Source organism: Antedon bifida, chromosome 7 (genome assembly GCF_963402885.1).
Source record: "Antedon bifida chromosome 7, ecAntBifi1.1, whole genome shotgun sequence".
In the NCBI taxonomy this organism is placed as follows: domain Eukaryota; kingdom Metazoa; phylum Echinodermata; class Crinoidea; order Comatulida; family Antedonidae; genus Antedon; species Antedon bifida.
In genome coordinates this window covers 12,096,707-12,113,373 of record NC_136232.1, presented here as the reverse complement: position 1 = coordinate 12,113,373, position 16,667 = coordinate 12,096,707, and the positions used below count along the sequence as shown (strand labels likewise).

At 32.7% G+C, this 16,667-nt stretch overlaps 3 protein-coding genes across 4 annotated transcripts; 1 reads left to right on the top strand and 2 right to left on the bottom strand.

Moving 5' to 3' along the window:
* Positions 1-768: 768 nt before the first annotated feature.
* LOC144849081 (splicing factor 3A subunit 2-like) lies at positions 769-4,441 on the bottom strand. Its single transcript, XM_078706071.1, has 7 exons — positions 4,326-4,441; positions 3,656-3,804; positions 3,162-3,280; positions 2,785-2,894; positions 2,375-2,562; positions 1,997-2,065; positions 769-1,893 (listed from the first exon to the last, which is right to left on the bottom strand). The coding sequence occupies exons 2-7, from the start codon at positions 3,779-3,781 to the stop codon at positions 1,261-1,263; spliced, it is 1,245 nt and encodes a 414-aa protein (XP_078562197.1). The 5' UTR covers positions 3,782-3,804; positions 4,326-4,441; the 3' UTR covers positions 769-1,260.
* Positions 4,442-4,502: 61 nt separating this feature from the next.
* On the top strand, positions 4,503-6,721 carry LOC144849099 (DNA fragmentation factor subunit alpha-like). Of its 2 annotated transcripts, none has more exons than XM_078706097.1 (4): positions 4,503-4,603; positions 4,813-5,090; positions 5,368-5,495; positions 6,067-6,721. In XM_078706097.1, the coding sequence occupies exons 2-4, from the start codon at positions 4,844-4,846 to the stop codon at positions 6,226-6,228; spliced, it is 537 nt and encodes a 178-aa protein (XP_078562223.1). In that variant the 5' UTR covers positions 4,503-4,603; positions 4,813-4,843; the 3' UTR covers positions 6,229-6,721. The 2 variants fall into 2 exon arrangements, with proteins under 2 accessions (XP_078562223.1, XP_078562224.1); XM_078706098.1 differs by having other exon boundaries at positions 4,517-4,638.
* A 66-nt stretch (positions 6,722-6,787) lies between these two features.
* Positions 6,788-15,145, bottom strand: LOC144849072 (SWI/SNF-related matrix-associated actin-dependent regulator of chromatin subfamily A containing DEAD/H box 1B-like). The gene is made up of 18 exons (XM_078706052.1): positions 14,804-15,145; positions 14,338-14,533; positions 13,986-14,188; positions 13,385-13,701; positions 12,952-13,039; positions 12,097-12,674; positions 11,666-11,907; positions 11,396-11,486; positions 10,968-11,067; positions 10,524-10,659; positions 10,068-10,203; positions 9,636-9,770; positions 8,986-9,096; positions 8,523-8,756; positions 8,076-8,264; positions 7,686-7,804; positions 7,362-7,544; positions 6,788-6,965 (listed from the first exon to the last, which is right to left on the bottom strand). Exons 1-18 carry the CDS (start codon positions 15,027-15,029, stop codon positions 6,797-6,799), a joined length of 3,453 nt encoding a protein of 1,150 aa, XP_078562178.1. The 5' UTR covers positions 15,030-15,145; the 3' UTR covers positions 6,788-6,796.
* Between the last annotated feature and the right edge of the window lie 1,522 nt (positions 15,146-16,667).

Genomic DNA, 16,667 nt, shown 5'->3' with positions numbered 1-16,667 from the left:
CGCAATACTATGATGACAGAAAAATGGACCGTTTTGGAAGTTTCCGGAACGGCTTCGTCACAGCAATGTGTTTTACATCTGTTATATAGTTACATCATTCACTTGCATAAATTACTATTTAACGGTACCGTTAGAAAATGGTTTAACTTGATACAATGAAAACAGTGGGGTTGTAGTAAGGATCGACACACATTGTATATTCTGTTTTATTGAAGAAAAATTATATTTAATTTTTAAATTGTTATTAAAACTAGATAATTGGTTTGGCATGTTGACATTTTCGTTTGTTGCGTCGCAGTTCTCATTTTTACTAATACATGTTTTAATAGATTAGTAGGATAACATTAAAATGATAATCAACAACAAACATAAATGTATCAAATACTGAAAACAGATCAACATACTACATGTAACATACACCGCCAAAGAATTAACTAACTTTTCTGTAAGTGATAACGCACGCATTTTTAATTCGATTTGAATCTTTCGTAAAGTCAATTAGACTGAACAAATGTCACTTGGGGGTTAGGTTGTATGTCAATTGTCCTCATGGTATATTGCGTCATCCTCAGGAGAATTCACAGCTAATGGCAACTATAATGCCGTCAAAGTAACACTGGACTGTTAGACGATATCTGTTATTTTGTAGGTTACTGTCCAGAGGATCGTTCAAGGAATTTTCAAACAAACAAAATAATTATAATCACGTGGAGTATACATTTAGCAAACCAAACAATTTTATAACACAATTCAAAACAATAATAATAATGTGGTCAACATGATATTTAATGTCAGTTTTATTTCAGTTTAAATCATACACTGAAACTGTACTAATTTACATGATAAATGTTTGTGGCACACCATGTACATAGTAAAGTATAAAAAAAACAATACCAAAGTATTAGTACTTAAATAACTTAAGTAAGTTGGACACATACAAATGAATAATCCATTTACAGAGTGCATTTCTTTGTTTAAAGTTATGATATCATGTTTTAAAACAGTTCCAAAGACATTCTTAGGAATATACTCAGATGTTATATGGAGTACAGTAATTGGAATGGCTGGTCACTTAGTATCATTTTGTTAAGCTCTGTCTACACTATCAAACTAGTTTGACAAAAAAAAGTGTAATGTGCCCAAATATGGTATGGATATGTCCAAATATCATAGTGACATCATCATGTCCAAATATGGGCACATCACATTTTTTTGTCACACAAAGTTTGATAGTGTGGACAGAGGTTTAAATTGTTTGGATTAATCATCATTACCCTCCTCCATGTCATCATCTACAGGTAGTGGTGGTGGGGGAACAGGTGGCATATTACCAAGAGATGGTGGCACACTACTCATTGAAGTGAGAGAGGGTGGAGGTGGTGGTACACCCCCAGTAGGATGTGGTGGTAATAAACCAATGGGTGGAGGGGGAGGGTTCAGAGGGGGAGGATTGGAAGTGGTTGGTGGTGGAGGAGGAGCGTTGTTCATTGTATCAGATTGTGAAGATGGGGGTCTCATCATAGGGGGCATTGGAGGGTAAGGAAATCCTGGAGGAGGAAACATATTAGGGGGCATGCTAAATGGTGGCATACCAGGTGGAGGGGGCATTGGTGGCATGGGAGGACGAGGTAGGTTACCAGAACCAGGCCCATGCATTCTTTGTGGTCCATTTCTTCCCATCAATGGTGGAGGAGGCAGGTTTGGTGGTCTGTCACCTAAGTTTGGTCTCATTGGTCTGTTCTGGTCGGAATGCTTCATGCCATGTGGTGGTCCTCTTTGCATTCCAGGTGGTGGAGGAAGGTTTGCAGGAGGCGCTGATCCTTTCATTGGAGGTGCTGATTGGACAGCAGAGATTGGTTTGGGTTCCATCTTGAAATGAAATTGCAGGAAAAACTGAAAGAGGAAATTAAGCATATTAAATACATTCATTTACAGAAAAGCTGACAGATTTCATATTGGATCACTTTTTAAAAAAATACAGTAGAAAGAGCAGTACCTGCTTAGTTTCCCTGTTCCATTGTGTCCAAAATCTACTTTCATTTTTATCAACTTCACGGCTGGGAACCTGTAATAAAAGAACTTTTCATAAATCACTTAATCACAAAATCAATTTGATATAAAGTGGATATTATATGAGCAACTAAATAATACACATTGATAAGGAAAGGTTACTGTACAAAAGATTGATGATTTCATTAACTTAATTAATGGCTTAATGGCTAATTATCTGGTTTTGGACACTACATATATTCATTCATTTCTTGACTTTCGCTGTACGTTACAGTATTGTAACAGTATAACAAGAAGAAAACAAATGAAACACAGAACGGGAACAAAATGTAAATACAGTAAACTATCAAATTAATACCATTACCTTGAATGCGATAGTTTCATACGGTTCAGCTGCAAATAGTAGGTACTGCCAGTTCTTATCGGGAGGTTCAATCTTTTGTTCGTAAGCTGCCATAAACCGATGTCTTGGAGTGATCTCAGCAATCTCAGGATAATCAACTTGAAACAGTAAGCTCTGTTGTCCAGAATCCGGATCCTTTTGTTTTGTTACTAAAAATAAATTGTGATTGTGAAATTCGTTTTTAGTGTTTTTTTTGTTTCTTTTTCTCTGTTTTGTTTTGGTGCCCATGACACAAGCATTTGTTTACTTGGTAAAGCCACCATTATTTGGAAATAAAATGTTACTATGATGATGATGACATTTTCAGAAGAAGTGAAATAAAATGGAGAATAAAGGGAAAGCAATTGTAAAACGAAATTTCTCAAACTAACCTTTGTAACCAGGTCTACCAATTTTTACAAATTTTCGTACTTCCACTCTTGCTTTCTCTGGAGCTGGTTGAGCAGGAGCATCCTTCGCATCTTTTGCGGCACGTCGCCCTCTACAATGAAAAAAATATCATCAGTGGTTAACTTAATAGCCACATTAAGTTCAAACTTTTTAACCATAAACATTTTAATACATGCAAAATATAAAAAATGTTTAATAAATTCAAATTAAATTCAAATTATCTTTTATTAATCCTTTCGGAAATTCATTGCTTGTTTTACAAATATATAAAAAATATGTAACAATACAATAGCAATTACAAAACAGGAAGAAAACGGCATAAAACATGAAAAAACTAAATTGTTTTAAAACAACTTACAAATTAGACTGATGCTTTTTACCCTGGGTATGTGCCAAGTAGCTTCCTTCATTGTTGTGTAAAGTGAGACAGAGTTTACATTCATATGAACCAAGATGATTTTTCATAAAATAAGGATCCTGTGAACAAAATGATAAATCATCATAAAAACACAAATTGGAGTTTTGTTTTTTTTTTCTTTATTTGGTAATCAAGGTTTAAATAGATAAAATATAATAGATAGAAAATAGAAAAACAATTGCACAGAAAAACAGCCTTGATTACAAGGAATGCCAAGAAAAGTTAAAAACTTATTTTCACTTGGGTCCTAAAAACCAAGGAACAGATAAAAAGAACATACAAATTACAACATAAGAATCCTTGGTATAGAATATAAAAAAATTATTAATTAAAATTACAAGTTATCTTAAATCAGAAAATTTAATGTACAAAGTTAATAAAAACAGAGAGAGCATTCAGTCACCATCCTGTTATAGGCTACAGTATGTGTTTACCTTATTAAGATCTATCGTCTCCAAAGCTAACTGTCTGAGTCTCTCTCTTCTGTCTCGATTGCTCTCGGATGAGGATGCTACTCCTCCACTGCCGGTTTTACCGCCGGCTCGATTCTGGAAATCCATGGTTTACGCTTTTTATCTTCTTTCTGAATTAAAAAAAAATCTGATTATTTGACCGAAATTAATGATTAACAATATCAATAAATGAATAGGCATATTATTTTAATTTTAAATTAATAATACATTTTTGTGGTATTTAAATATTAGTAATTAATATAGGCCTATTATATAAAATAATACTGTACAGTGTAGGCCTATATATTAAATTTTATATTATATGAATGATATACTATCAATTTAGACCTAGCCTAGGCTTATATCTTATAATTATTTGATCATCACCACCACATACAGCTAGCTGCTTGTAGCTACAGTAGCCGACAACCGAAATGTGGCGGCCGAAACGTTCTACTACAAACCTCTGCTGCCTGTTTTGGTGTTAGGCCTAGGCCTAGCCTAGCTAGTCAGTACACACTTTACAGTACAGATCAACCAAACACCACCAAATTAAGCATATTGAGGCCTCCCTTTTTAGGCAAGTTCTGCTGATGTAGGCAATATATTACGTTAACGTATTATGGATTAAATAATATTAGTAATGACTTACTTGTATTTAATTTTAATTTAAAAAAAAAAATTAGGCCATAAAATTATAAAAATGCTTTCACGGTACACACTACGTACGACCGCCGCAATGTTCAAAATGTCTGCTTCCCTCTATAAAGCAGATTTTGTTAGCCTTCCCAATCCATCCACCCAAACACCATTTTTTTTTTTGCTGTTGTTTTTTTTTTCAGACAGAAGTACAGTGTTGTAGAGAGTAGTAGCCTAGGTTTAGGAAATAATAAACGTCTAATGAGGCCTACTTTCTTCTTATTTTAAAAGGTTTACTTTAATATAAGTGGGTCGTCTATATGAATGTAAGATGAACATTTTAAATGAATTTAGGTGACTTGGTCTAGCCTAGGCCTACTGTACTAGCTAGCTGTGAGTGAGGGGGTGATTCAGTGAAGGGTACAGTGTCAGAATGGTATAATTAGCCCTCTGTTTTGCCAAATTTAATTTTAATGAACTTATATATTATAATATTTTAGATGGAGTTGGTAATGGTTATTTAATGTCATTATGGACCGAAAACCTTTGAAAGTGTGTAATGCGGATCGAACAAAACAAATTGGAGTAACGGCATCAACGATAACAGATATTGTGGACAAAGTCAAGAAGTATTTCAATGTACAAAATGACAGATTGACAATTGTAGAAGATATTGATGGTACAATATTAGAGGATGATGAATATTTTCAAACATTGCCGAAGTATGTGCTGTTAATGGCCCTTGCAGATGGAGAAACTTGGACTGCAAAAAGAAGTGGTACATATTTTGTGAAATGTATTTAGCAAATGATCATCAAAATATGATATGCTTACCTTTAGTTAGTGATGTTAAAGTGGCAGTGAGTTGAAACTCGTAAGGGTTGCCTCTTCTCTTGGTGTTTGTGGAATGTTTGTTTTTTTCAATTTGTTGACTGATGTGCTAAGAACAACATAGTTAGGTAGAAAGTTCCATAAATGTTTCAAAATATTCCATAATGTAAACATTTTTAAAATGTTGTTATATACCTTAAAGATACTTATTATAAATTATACAGATATTGAGCTGGTGAACACTGAAGGAACTGATCAAACAGACTCCACAGAGAAGGTGTTGAGTGTCGTGGCTAAATCAATCAAGAAAAATCCAGCACGCATCCCACTTCTAACGAAACATGAATTGCAGGTAAACCATGCTCATAAACCTTTCTTACTTTACGTACTGTTACTATGTCAGTATGTACAGTACATCCTGAAAACCAAATTGTCAGCTTTCTACTTTGGTGGCTGTAATTCATATTTGATAGTTTACTTTCAATAATTAAGCTATGTTTACACTATCATTGTGCCCAAATATGGTATTGATATTACCAAACATGGTAGTGATATGACATAATGTCCATATATGGGCACATTTTTTTGTCACATAAAGTTTGATAGTGTAGACAGAGCTTTAGAAAAGATGACTATGGAAATAAAATAAGAAAAAACAAGTAACACTGCACTTACTTTATCATTTTTATTACAACACAGGCAACTACCACCAATCAGGGGCAGATCCCGGATCTTTTATTGAAACGGGGGAGTGCCAACATAAATATTAAGTCTGTCAAAAATAGATATCTAAAAGTAATTCATAATGTCATTTTAGCTGTTAAGGGGAACACTACCCGTGGATCCAACCCTGCCAATAACAATGTATAAAAAGAGTAAGGCCAGCTTCTTATACTGATATCAAGGTGTTTTATTTCCACCAGATTCTTACAGATGCAACACCAGCAGAAATCGTTGAAATAACAAAAATGAGGTCATCTGAGGTCAATGACCTTCAACAATATTGCAATAAGAGGTTAAGAGAAGATGATGAATTAAAAGATGGTATAGAAATTTTGAAACTTTATAAGCAAGCAAAACACTAACAGATATGGTTGAAATCCTCTCAACCAAACAATGAAAACTGAATATATTTACATAATAAATAATATAGTTATTATTTATTTCAGAGAGTATTTCCATTTAGCAGGCCTATATACTTTATCATCAAATAATTTATTCTCAATTTCTCCTTTTTATCAAATTTAACCTAAAAAACAATTACTAATTTTTACTTTGATATAAAAAATGGATTTAAATATCAATTAATTGATTAATTTTTATTAAATATCTCTTTTTATCAAATATATCTTCTTTGTAATTAATTATTAATATTCACAAACCACAGGATGGTTGTTTAGGTTAAGAAATAGTATGTATGTTAGAAGTACATATAGCAATCATTAAATGTCTCAGGAGCTTATTAATATGATGAAATAATGAATGTAAATGTTTAAATAAATTAGCAAAGAATGGCAATAATGTATTCAATGCCATTGAGAATACTTAAAAATAAATAAATGTCTGTTGATTTCTGTATCTTATTGTAATATTGTCATGGTTCAGATAGCACTGGTAACAAAAAACTACTTCCAACATACTTGTCAGACTTATTCATAGACTAAGCGCCTCTTTAAGCATTGCAGAATCACTTGGTCCTGTGTCCTCATCATCCGCTTGCCCCGATATCGTGCCTTTCTCCAGTTTTAGTTTATACTGAGCACGCTTCAACATCGCTTCTTCAATTGTGTTCTTACTAATTAGTCGAATCACGTTTACAACTCTAAGAATAAGAACAACATTTTACTTTAGCTTCAATACAGTAAATCCTATGATTTTGAGTGGGCAAAATTAGAAGCCTACCATTCCATATAAAATGCAAATACTGTAGCAAGAGTGAACAACTAAAAATGTTAGCAAGTTACATCCATCTACAGTTTTCAACACTCCCTCATCTGTATCACACTTAAATAAATAGTAAAATTGTTGATCACAACACAATAAAAGAAGATGTAGTATAAAGCTGTAAACTTCATCAGCAGAATATTTGACTTTATCTGATGACGTAAATGTTTTCTATGAGGTAAACGTTTTTCTTCTTTTTTTGTGTTGTGATCAAAATTTCAACTACCGGTAATTATTTGATATACACCAACACGCTAATAAGTCAAACGCTTACTTTGTTTGTCCTACTCTGTGGCACCTATCCTCGGCTTGTTTATCATTGTATGGATTGTAATCAATATCATGTAAGATGACAGTGTTGGCTGACGTCAAGTTGATTCCTAAACCACCAGCTTTTGTTGATAACAAGAAGATGAATATATCTGGATTTTTATTATACTGGTCAATCAATTCAAGTCTAGGTTTTAAAAGAGAAATGTTAATTATTAATTTCATCTAAAATAAATCTTCCCATGATAACTGATTTAATACACAAGGTTACGGTTTTAAGCAATTTTTTTATCAATTAATTATCTATAAAACTATCAATAGTTGAAACCTTTCAGTGACTGGTGTCTGTCCATCCAACCTCAGGTATCTATATCCCCTATGTTGTAGATAAATCTCCAGAATGTCCAACATCATTACAAATTGACTAAAAATTAGCACTCTGTCATTCTACAAAATATAAACAAATAATCAAAACTACCATAAAATAAACTTAAAATACAAGAACAATTGAAGTTATTAATTTATTAAAAGATGCCTCCAAAACGAGAGAGAAGAAAACAAAATCACAATAAAACAGTACAATATATAAATCCTGCTTCGCTGTGTAAAATACCTAGATTAAATAAATGTTGTTGTTAAATGCGGAATCTCTTTTGATTGACTGTGGTCATTACAGTCATTCAATAAATTTCTAAAAAGCTAAAACAAGATGCATTACCTTAGTTTTCATTTCAGGTAGTAATCTATCAAGAACTATTAGTTTCCCCGATGCTATGATAGTTTCAATTGGCAATCTAAATGATTTCAGTACGGGATAACGGTGACATAGATGATGTATTTCATAGTCAAACATCACGCTGAAATCCTCAAATATCAAGGCTGGATTTGCTTCTTTATGCTCCTCATCCTACAGCAATAAACATTTAATTCAAGAATAAAATTAATCTGAAAGTAAGGGGACCAAATCCCACATATTATCATATTGCCAATTTTAGTTCAATATTTCAGGTAATAATAATATCCTGGATTTGTCTAATGTTGTGAAACCTTTAAGCGCTGTACATTTTATTACCCCAGTCATTTTTGGATCATACACGCACGAAAACATACTCCCAAAATGCAGCTAGTAATCAGCGCTAAGTAGTGTATTGAACTTATACTTGACCTTAAGCATAATTTGTGACATTTCCCTAAGTTTCTCATCATCATAATGAACCCGGTGAAGAAGAGGATGATTGGCCATCTTACGAAGCTGCATCATGGCACCTTTTAAGACTTTTGAATCAGTTTGTAAACTTCTAGTCAGCTTTGCTTTAAGGTCATTGTTCAGCTGCTCTTGTTTTGTCTCTAATTTACACGTCTCAATTATTTCAATCTTCTTGGGTAATTGAGACAAAACCTAAAAAACATAAAAAATACAATTTATGACTTTTAACTATTACATCACACTGGTTACTAAGCAATATAGAGATTTAAAAGAAACACTTTCAAGGATCACACTTTATTTAACTGAGTTGCTTAAACAAAAACATAAACAAAATCATTGAGATACTATAAAGTATTTGTGACAACCTGAAAGTTGTGTTTAAATTGCAAACCAAACTCTTAATTATGGAAGCTAAACTTACATCAGCTTTTACTCTCCTTAGAACAAAAGGTTGCATAATCTTTTTTGCATGAGCTATTCGTTCTTTTTCAAATGTACTTATTTCATTCTCCTTCATGCCTTGCCTTTGTTTCTATAAAAAAAAAATACACAACCATTGAAGAACAGTGAGCTCTACTGTTGCTGATAATAATTACATTTAAACAACCATTGAAGAACAGTGAGATCTAATATTGCTTATGATAATTACAGTTAAAACAACTATTTAAGAACAGTGAGCTCTACTGTTGCTGATGATAATTACAGTTAAAACAACCATTGAAGAATAGTGAGATCTACTATTGCTGATGATAATTACAGTTAAAACAACCATTGAAGAACAGTGAGATCTACTATTGCTGATGATAATTACAGTTAAAACAACCATTGAAGAACAGTGAGATCTACTATTGCTGATGATAATTACAGTTAAAACAACCATTGAAGAACAGTGAGATCTACTATTGCTGATGATAATTACAGTTAAAACAACTATTTAAGAACAGTGAGATCTACTATTGCTGATGATAATTACAGTTAAAACAACCATTGAAGAATAGTGAGATCTACTATTGCTGATGATAATTATTAAAGTTTAAAACAGCCATTTAAGAACAGTGAGCAAAGACTTACCTTCATACAAAATATTCTTTGTAAATGACTCGTTTTCCCCGTAAATAGAGAAGGCATAGTAAAACTCAGGAGAGATATCAACTCAAACAGACTGTTTTGTAGTGGAGTTCCTGTCAGTAGTAACCGGTTTGTAGCCTATTCAAAACAAATATAAAACAATATATACTGAATGTTCAATACTACTACAGTGTTAGTATAGCACTGGGCATAGCTTTGGATAAGATACTCTATGGTTTCTTTGATTCAAACCACAGTAGAACCCCTCTTTGGATACTCTATTAAGGGGACACTTTTAAGTCCCAAATGTGTTCCCTTTAGTTTTTGGGTGTGCCAACGGTGTTTCACTGTATACCTATACCTACAGTAAATAAGAAACCTATTTACTTGATTTTTTCCTATTTTTTTTCATCCCCTTATTCATATCCTACTTACGTTTATTTTCATTAGATTTACATATCTTTGACTTGTCATATTTTTCAAGAAATGTGCTTCATCAAACACAGAATATTGTATCGGTAACTTGCGAAATAACGAACGATCTTCAGCAGTACTTGAACATACATTGTACCTACAAAGTAATATGATAAACAAAACAACATACATTGTACCTACAAAGTAATATGATAAACAAAACAGTAATGTCATTTTTGTCTAATTTGCCATATTTTCTTTTATGTAATTACTCTACATTTTTAGCTATATTATAATTTACTATTGTAATCATTATTTATGATGAATTATATATTTAAAGTACAGTAAGCTGTTTCAAGCTTTGCTTTTTGGGATTTTGCCATCCTTAATTTGTCGTATAAAAACTTTTAATAGATTACTGTAAGGGGTAAAATAAACGTTAATTCAATTTGACAAAGATTTAAACTGTATACTTACGTGGTAAGAATGATGTTGCATGTTCTCACTCTAGCCATTAACTGTCTTCGTAACATTGCTCTCTCATTTCCTGCTCCAAAGTATAAAAGCACAACCAATGAAGGAGCCCAAATACTCAGCTCTCTGTCCCAATTATCTGAAAAAACATTAAAACTAGCTACTCCTATTGCTCGCTTAAACAGCAAGGATTTTGTGGAGCTAGATCTGCTATTATCTGTTCAAAACAACCCAGTCGAATATTGATTGATTATTTTATTTCAGAATAACAATTTCATATCTAAAAAAAAAACAATGCAAAAATCACACTAAAATAGGATATTTCTCCCATACCTACTGTAAGCTTGACAATGAGATTTTTTTAAGTAATGGGGTCAAATAAAATAATTTAAAAAAAAACAAATTTTTAGAAATAACCTATATTATTAAGAATGTATAATATAATACCTAATGTAGAAGAAGGAACAACAATAACATGAGGTCCAACTTTGCCGGTATCCACAAGGTGAGCAAGAAATGCTATTGTTTGAATGGTCTTTCCAAGCCCCTATGAAAGAATAAAGAATTATAGTTACTTTACAAATCGACATACAGCAGTAGGGAAAGTGGTGAAAAATAAGGCATTAAAAATCTTAAGTTTGAATGGTCTTGCCAAGCCCCTATGAAAGAATAAGGAATTATAGTTACTTTACAAATCAACATACAGCAGTAGGGAAAGTGGTGAAAAATAAGGCAGTAAAAATCTTAAGCTCTGTCTACACCATCAAACTAGCTTGACAAAAAAGTGTGATGTGCCCAAATATGGTAGTGGTATGCCCAAATATGATAGTGATATGACATCATCATGTCCATATATGGGCACATCGATTCTTTACCATTTCATCTGCTAGGATTCCATTCACATTTTGTTGGTCCATTAACAACAGCCAGTTTAAACCTACTACTTGGTAGGGCTTCAACTTTAGACTACAAATAAAAATGCAATTAAAATATTAGGCTTAGACATAATGCTTTATTTTTCTTTCTCTGTTTTTATTGTATTTATATTTTTTATTAAATGGACAGTTTTTTAAAAATAAAGTTGAATTTAATTGAATTGTAAATAACATTGCATGAGTTTTTAAACAAACAAAAAGCAAACTTACTCTTCACGCAGGAGTTTTGGATGCTTAACAATACATCTATCTTTATCATCATCGTCAGCCTCATCGTCCGAATCTATTGAGTCTTTCCTCGGAAGATTGGTCGCAAGCAATTTCTGAGTGTTGCCTGTAATCTTTGAACATTCTGTCATCAAACTCACCAGCATTGCTCTCTGAGTAAATAAATCTTCTGCATTTTCTACAAGGTGTGTTCCTAATCCTTTAGTAGAAACCATTGCTGTCATCTAAAGAAATGAGAAAAGATTACCACTTTGGTAAATTGCCCTTTAAAATGAGGAATAACAGTATATGTTAACATATATTTGTCTTGTGAACAAGATTGCCACCTTTAGTGAATGAATTCGCTTCTGGCTATCCTTGGGAATTTGCCTAAATATATATGAAAATATAGGAAGAATACAAATCTTACTCACAAGGTGATTAAAGGATTTAAATGGTCTCTGACTTGCGATTTCCTGTGCCTTCTTTAACGAATTTCCCTCAATACAAACCATTTCATCAACAGATGAAGTATTAAAAAATTCCACAACGTTGACTTTGAACTCTTCTGTGAATGCCTCCCCTTCTTCATCACTAGATACATCTCCATTTGCATCAACGGATTCGTCCTCACTTGAAGCAAGAGCTCCGTTTAAATTTTTTTTCCATTTGATGTCAGTAGTTGCTGTTGCAACTACTCTCTTTTTCCTGTGACTTGTGCGAGCTTTTGGAAGAAGACAAAACTCTTCATCCGAGTCCTTTTTGACAGTTTTTTTCGTCCTCTTACTTGGCTTTTCAACTTCATCCTCATTATCTGAACTATCATTCACTTCTATACGACGTCTCTTTTTAATCTTACTATTTCCATTTGTCATTTTCATAGCACCCGGTTTCTTTGGAACAGCAACTGAACGAAAGTCTGTTTTACTTATCCATCTGCTGGTATTATTTCCTGTGTTTGGTTTTGATCCTTGATTCTTCTTTTTTGTTGATATCGTAGGCAAACTGTCATCTAAAGAGATCAAATTCATATAATGTCAACACATTTCCAAGAATTTAATGAAGGAGGAAATATAATACTAAGATATAATAATTTTTGTTTTAATTTAAGTTTTTAAACTGTGCAACATAGTGACGGTTTGCAATCTTAAAGCCTATTCAGACTTAGTTATTGACCTGGAAAGTTGATTTCATGAACATAGTTATCGCTACCTTTGGTGGGAAGGAACCAACTTTCACAGGTCAATAACTAAGTCTGAACGGGTCCCAAGATAGACTCTCTTGTTTACCTGAGTCATCTGAAGACTGATGCTCAAACACAGTGGCAACTGCATCACACACACTCCAGTTGTTCTTCACAAGGGAGCGACGAAGAACCTTAAGTAAATTAAAAACAATATTTGACATTTTACCTTCATAAAATATATTTAGACATAATTACAATAATTTACATTTACACATCTCTGCGGTACACAGATTGTCATGTTGAGAATGCAGCACGTACTAGAGTACTATGCAAACACAGTGAGGTGGTGGTACAAAATTATTTATGACATCATGTCCATATATGGGCACACTACATTTTTCATCACATAAAGTTTAATAGTATAGACAGAGCCTCAATGAGGATGACCTATCCAGTCCCAGTGAAGGAACTGATCATGAAAGGCCCACAATACAACCACAGGGCCATACAAATACAAACATTTTAGCTTGGGATACCTTTTTACTCTGATGAGGGAAAACATCAATCATTTGATTAATTAAATCTTCTTCATCAATCTCTTCTGTACCGTTCTTCTCTTCCTCTTTAATTGTTTCCTTATTTTCAGGTTGATTGCCGTCAGAGTCCTCTTCAATTGCTTCATTGTTTATTTCAGGTTGATTGCCGTCAGAGTCTTCAGCGGAATCACTTAGCAGTCTCATCTTTCTTTTAGCACAGGTTCTTAGTTGACTGGTATCTTCTTCTTTTTCTGATTTCTCATCAGTAGGATTTGAAGCATTATCTGAAGATTCTTCATCGGATGATTGTATTCTACCTAAATATTAATAATATTTCTTCATTTTAAAATTGATTTCATTCCTTTTAAAAAATTTTTTTTATTTCAACAAATAGGTCTATAAAGTAGCTCGCCAAATTATAGGGTAAATAAACTATTTATTATGCTTATAAAGTCTCTTTTGTGGCTTAGAGAATGGAGTATTTTACAGTCATGGATCTTGGGATTGCAAGCCAAGCATGTTTAACCATTAAGCTACAGGTCCACTACTTTGTTTGTGATTCTCTAAAAAACAAACATAATAAAAATTATTTTTACCAAACCTTTTTTAGTTTTTCTTTTGGTCGCGTGTCCATTTGTCAAATTATCTTGATCTGAGTATTTACTGCTTCCATTCTCATCCTCCTCACTCACTGAATCACTTATCGATTCTTCATTATCACTTATTACTGTTTCTTTATATTCCTCATCAGATAATGTTTCTTTATATTCTTCTTCACTTATTGTTGCTTTGTAGTCATCATCACTAAATGTATGAACAAATATAAGTATTAAAGTGACATATTTGGAATATGAATTAGTTGCCATGGAATTTTAGAAATATTTATTTAATATTCAAACTAGGTGGTACACAAATATCATAAATGTTTCCATTTATTTTAAATGAATAAAAACCTTTGTCTGTCATTGTTAATTTCATCAGATTGGTCCGATAGCAAATCCTCATTCTCTGCCTCGGAATCCATTTGACAATTATCTGTTTTTGTCAAGTTTGACCTGGGCTTAAATTGTGTAGGTTTTCCTTTGTAGAACACTGGGCTTAAAGATGAATCTTCTGATTGTTCTGGTGTTTCTGGAACACATGTGATATCTAAAACCAAATTATTAAAAACAAAAATCATTTTAGACATTCTTTCTTAATCAAGAATATTCCTGAAAAAAACTATGTATTGAATGAAAACAATCACAGTGGTGCCCACCAGTGGTCCACACACCAAAACGGGTACCACAAAACACAGTCTCCGGCACAATCAATAGCCTTTTATTTTATTAAATAAATAGGATTATTAAAAATTACTAGGAATTAGGATAGACATTTATCAAATGAATTTTTTTTTTATAATAATAATCAAACACTGACCACAATGAAAGAAATCTGTTTTGAAACTCTCTGGTGTAGATTCAGAGGCTGACAAACAATTTTCAACAACTGAAGGTAAAAGCTTTTTCACCGGCGGCGACCCGCTGCTGTTGCTCTTCGGTACAGTTTTGTCATCAGCTGCAAACGATAGGCCTACGCTCAGTTTTTTCTTTTCTGTCTTCTTACTATTCTGGTACCTAAATTTAGACAAATCAATCGAACTCATAACAAACTACAATATCACCGGCATTAATAGAATAAAACTACGCTAGCCTAGACAAGTCAGAAATTATCGAATTCATTGTCATGAAAAAGAGTAGGAAGCGCGCGACACGATCGACATCATCGACAAAAGTAAAGTTCATTCATTTTTCTAGCAGAGGTGTATTTTGGTGCACAATTGGCAACCCAACTATGGGTTGGCCAATACAAAATTCCATATGGAAGGCAACCGCCGCAAAAAAAATAGAATGCATTTTGATAGAATATTAACAATTTGCTTAAAATTAAAATTTTATAGGCCGCCTATATAGTAGGAAGAGAATTTGTAATGTTGGAAATAAAGAAATTGAAAGATTATGAAAGGGAGTGTATGTAAATTGCATAATAATTTATACTGTATTCCGGGCTTGTATTTTGGTGGCGCTTGCTTTCCATGGATTATACTTTTTGGAGGTCTCTTTGGAGTACGTAATTTAACAGCTTTCCTGGGTATAGTTAGAGAATCAATATCATTGAATGAAAGATTCGAAATTGTTGAAAATATGTATAAATTATTTAATTTATTGAAATTATTAATAATTATAATCAGAATTCGATCAAAACTATAAAAATAATGTATTTATCATTAAACCTCAGTTTACCAGGAGTTGGCGATTTTTCTTATTTTTTCGGTCTTTATAAAATGATTTTGTGATCGGATCAGATGGGCATGGTTGATTCTCTTAGAAAAATGTTCCTGGAAGTTTTTGTTCTTGGAAAAGGGACGACAAATTATGGATCAATACATTTATTCATATAACATTCAGGGACACCCATATTTAACACTTTTTCGAGTGGAAAATTCCACTGGGGTATGTTTGTGATACGAAGTATGCAATTATTGGGAATACGTCTATAGATAGGCCTTAAAAATAAGGAATTTACTTATATACTTATCAAGGCAAGGTTTTGCCGCGACTTTTTAAAATGTTCAAATTTATATTTTTTGACATTGGGCCTATTCTATAATTTTCATTTTTGTGGTCCTGGTCTACACCAAACTTTGTGACAAAAGAAAAGTGATGTGCCCATATTTGGATACAATGATGATGTCATATCACTACCATATTTGGACACATCACTACCATATTTGGGCACATCACACTTTTTTTTGTCAAACTATAGTTTGATACTGTAGACAGAAAAAAAACGTGATTTTTGTTTTGTGCCCTCGTCGATACTGAATATCCGAGTGAGTTCATAAAATACACTGCAACTGTTTATTATTTATTAATTTAAAAAACTAAACAACTTTGAAAAATACAATTACAATGCGATATATATCCAAAACATGCACAAAATGCATGTTTTTATTCAAGAAAAAAGTCACTTACTTATTTGAAATACAATATAGTACACAAAAATAGAAACGCGTTACATATCGGCAGTAGTATGCAATTATGACGTAATATTGATAAGCAAACACATTATTTATCCAATTATGAATTATGAGCATGAAATTTAGTGCATTAGATGATGAAGTGTTAGACACATAGAAGACAACAAAGGCAGATGCAATGGTACACAACCTCTCCTTCTAACCTATCTGTACTACCCAACTTAAATATCTGGCCTAATTAAATACCTGGACTTTACTTACAAC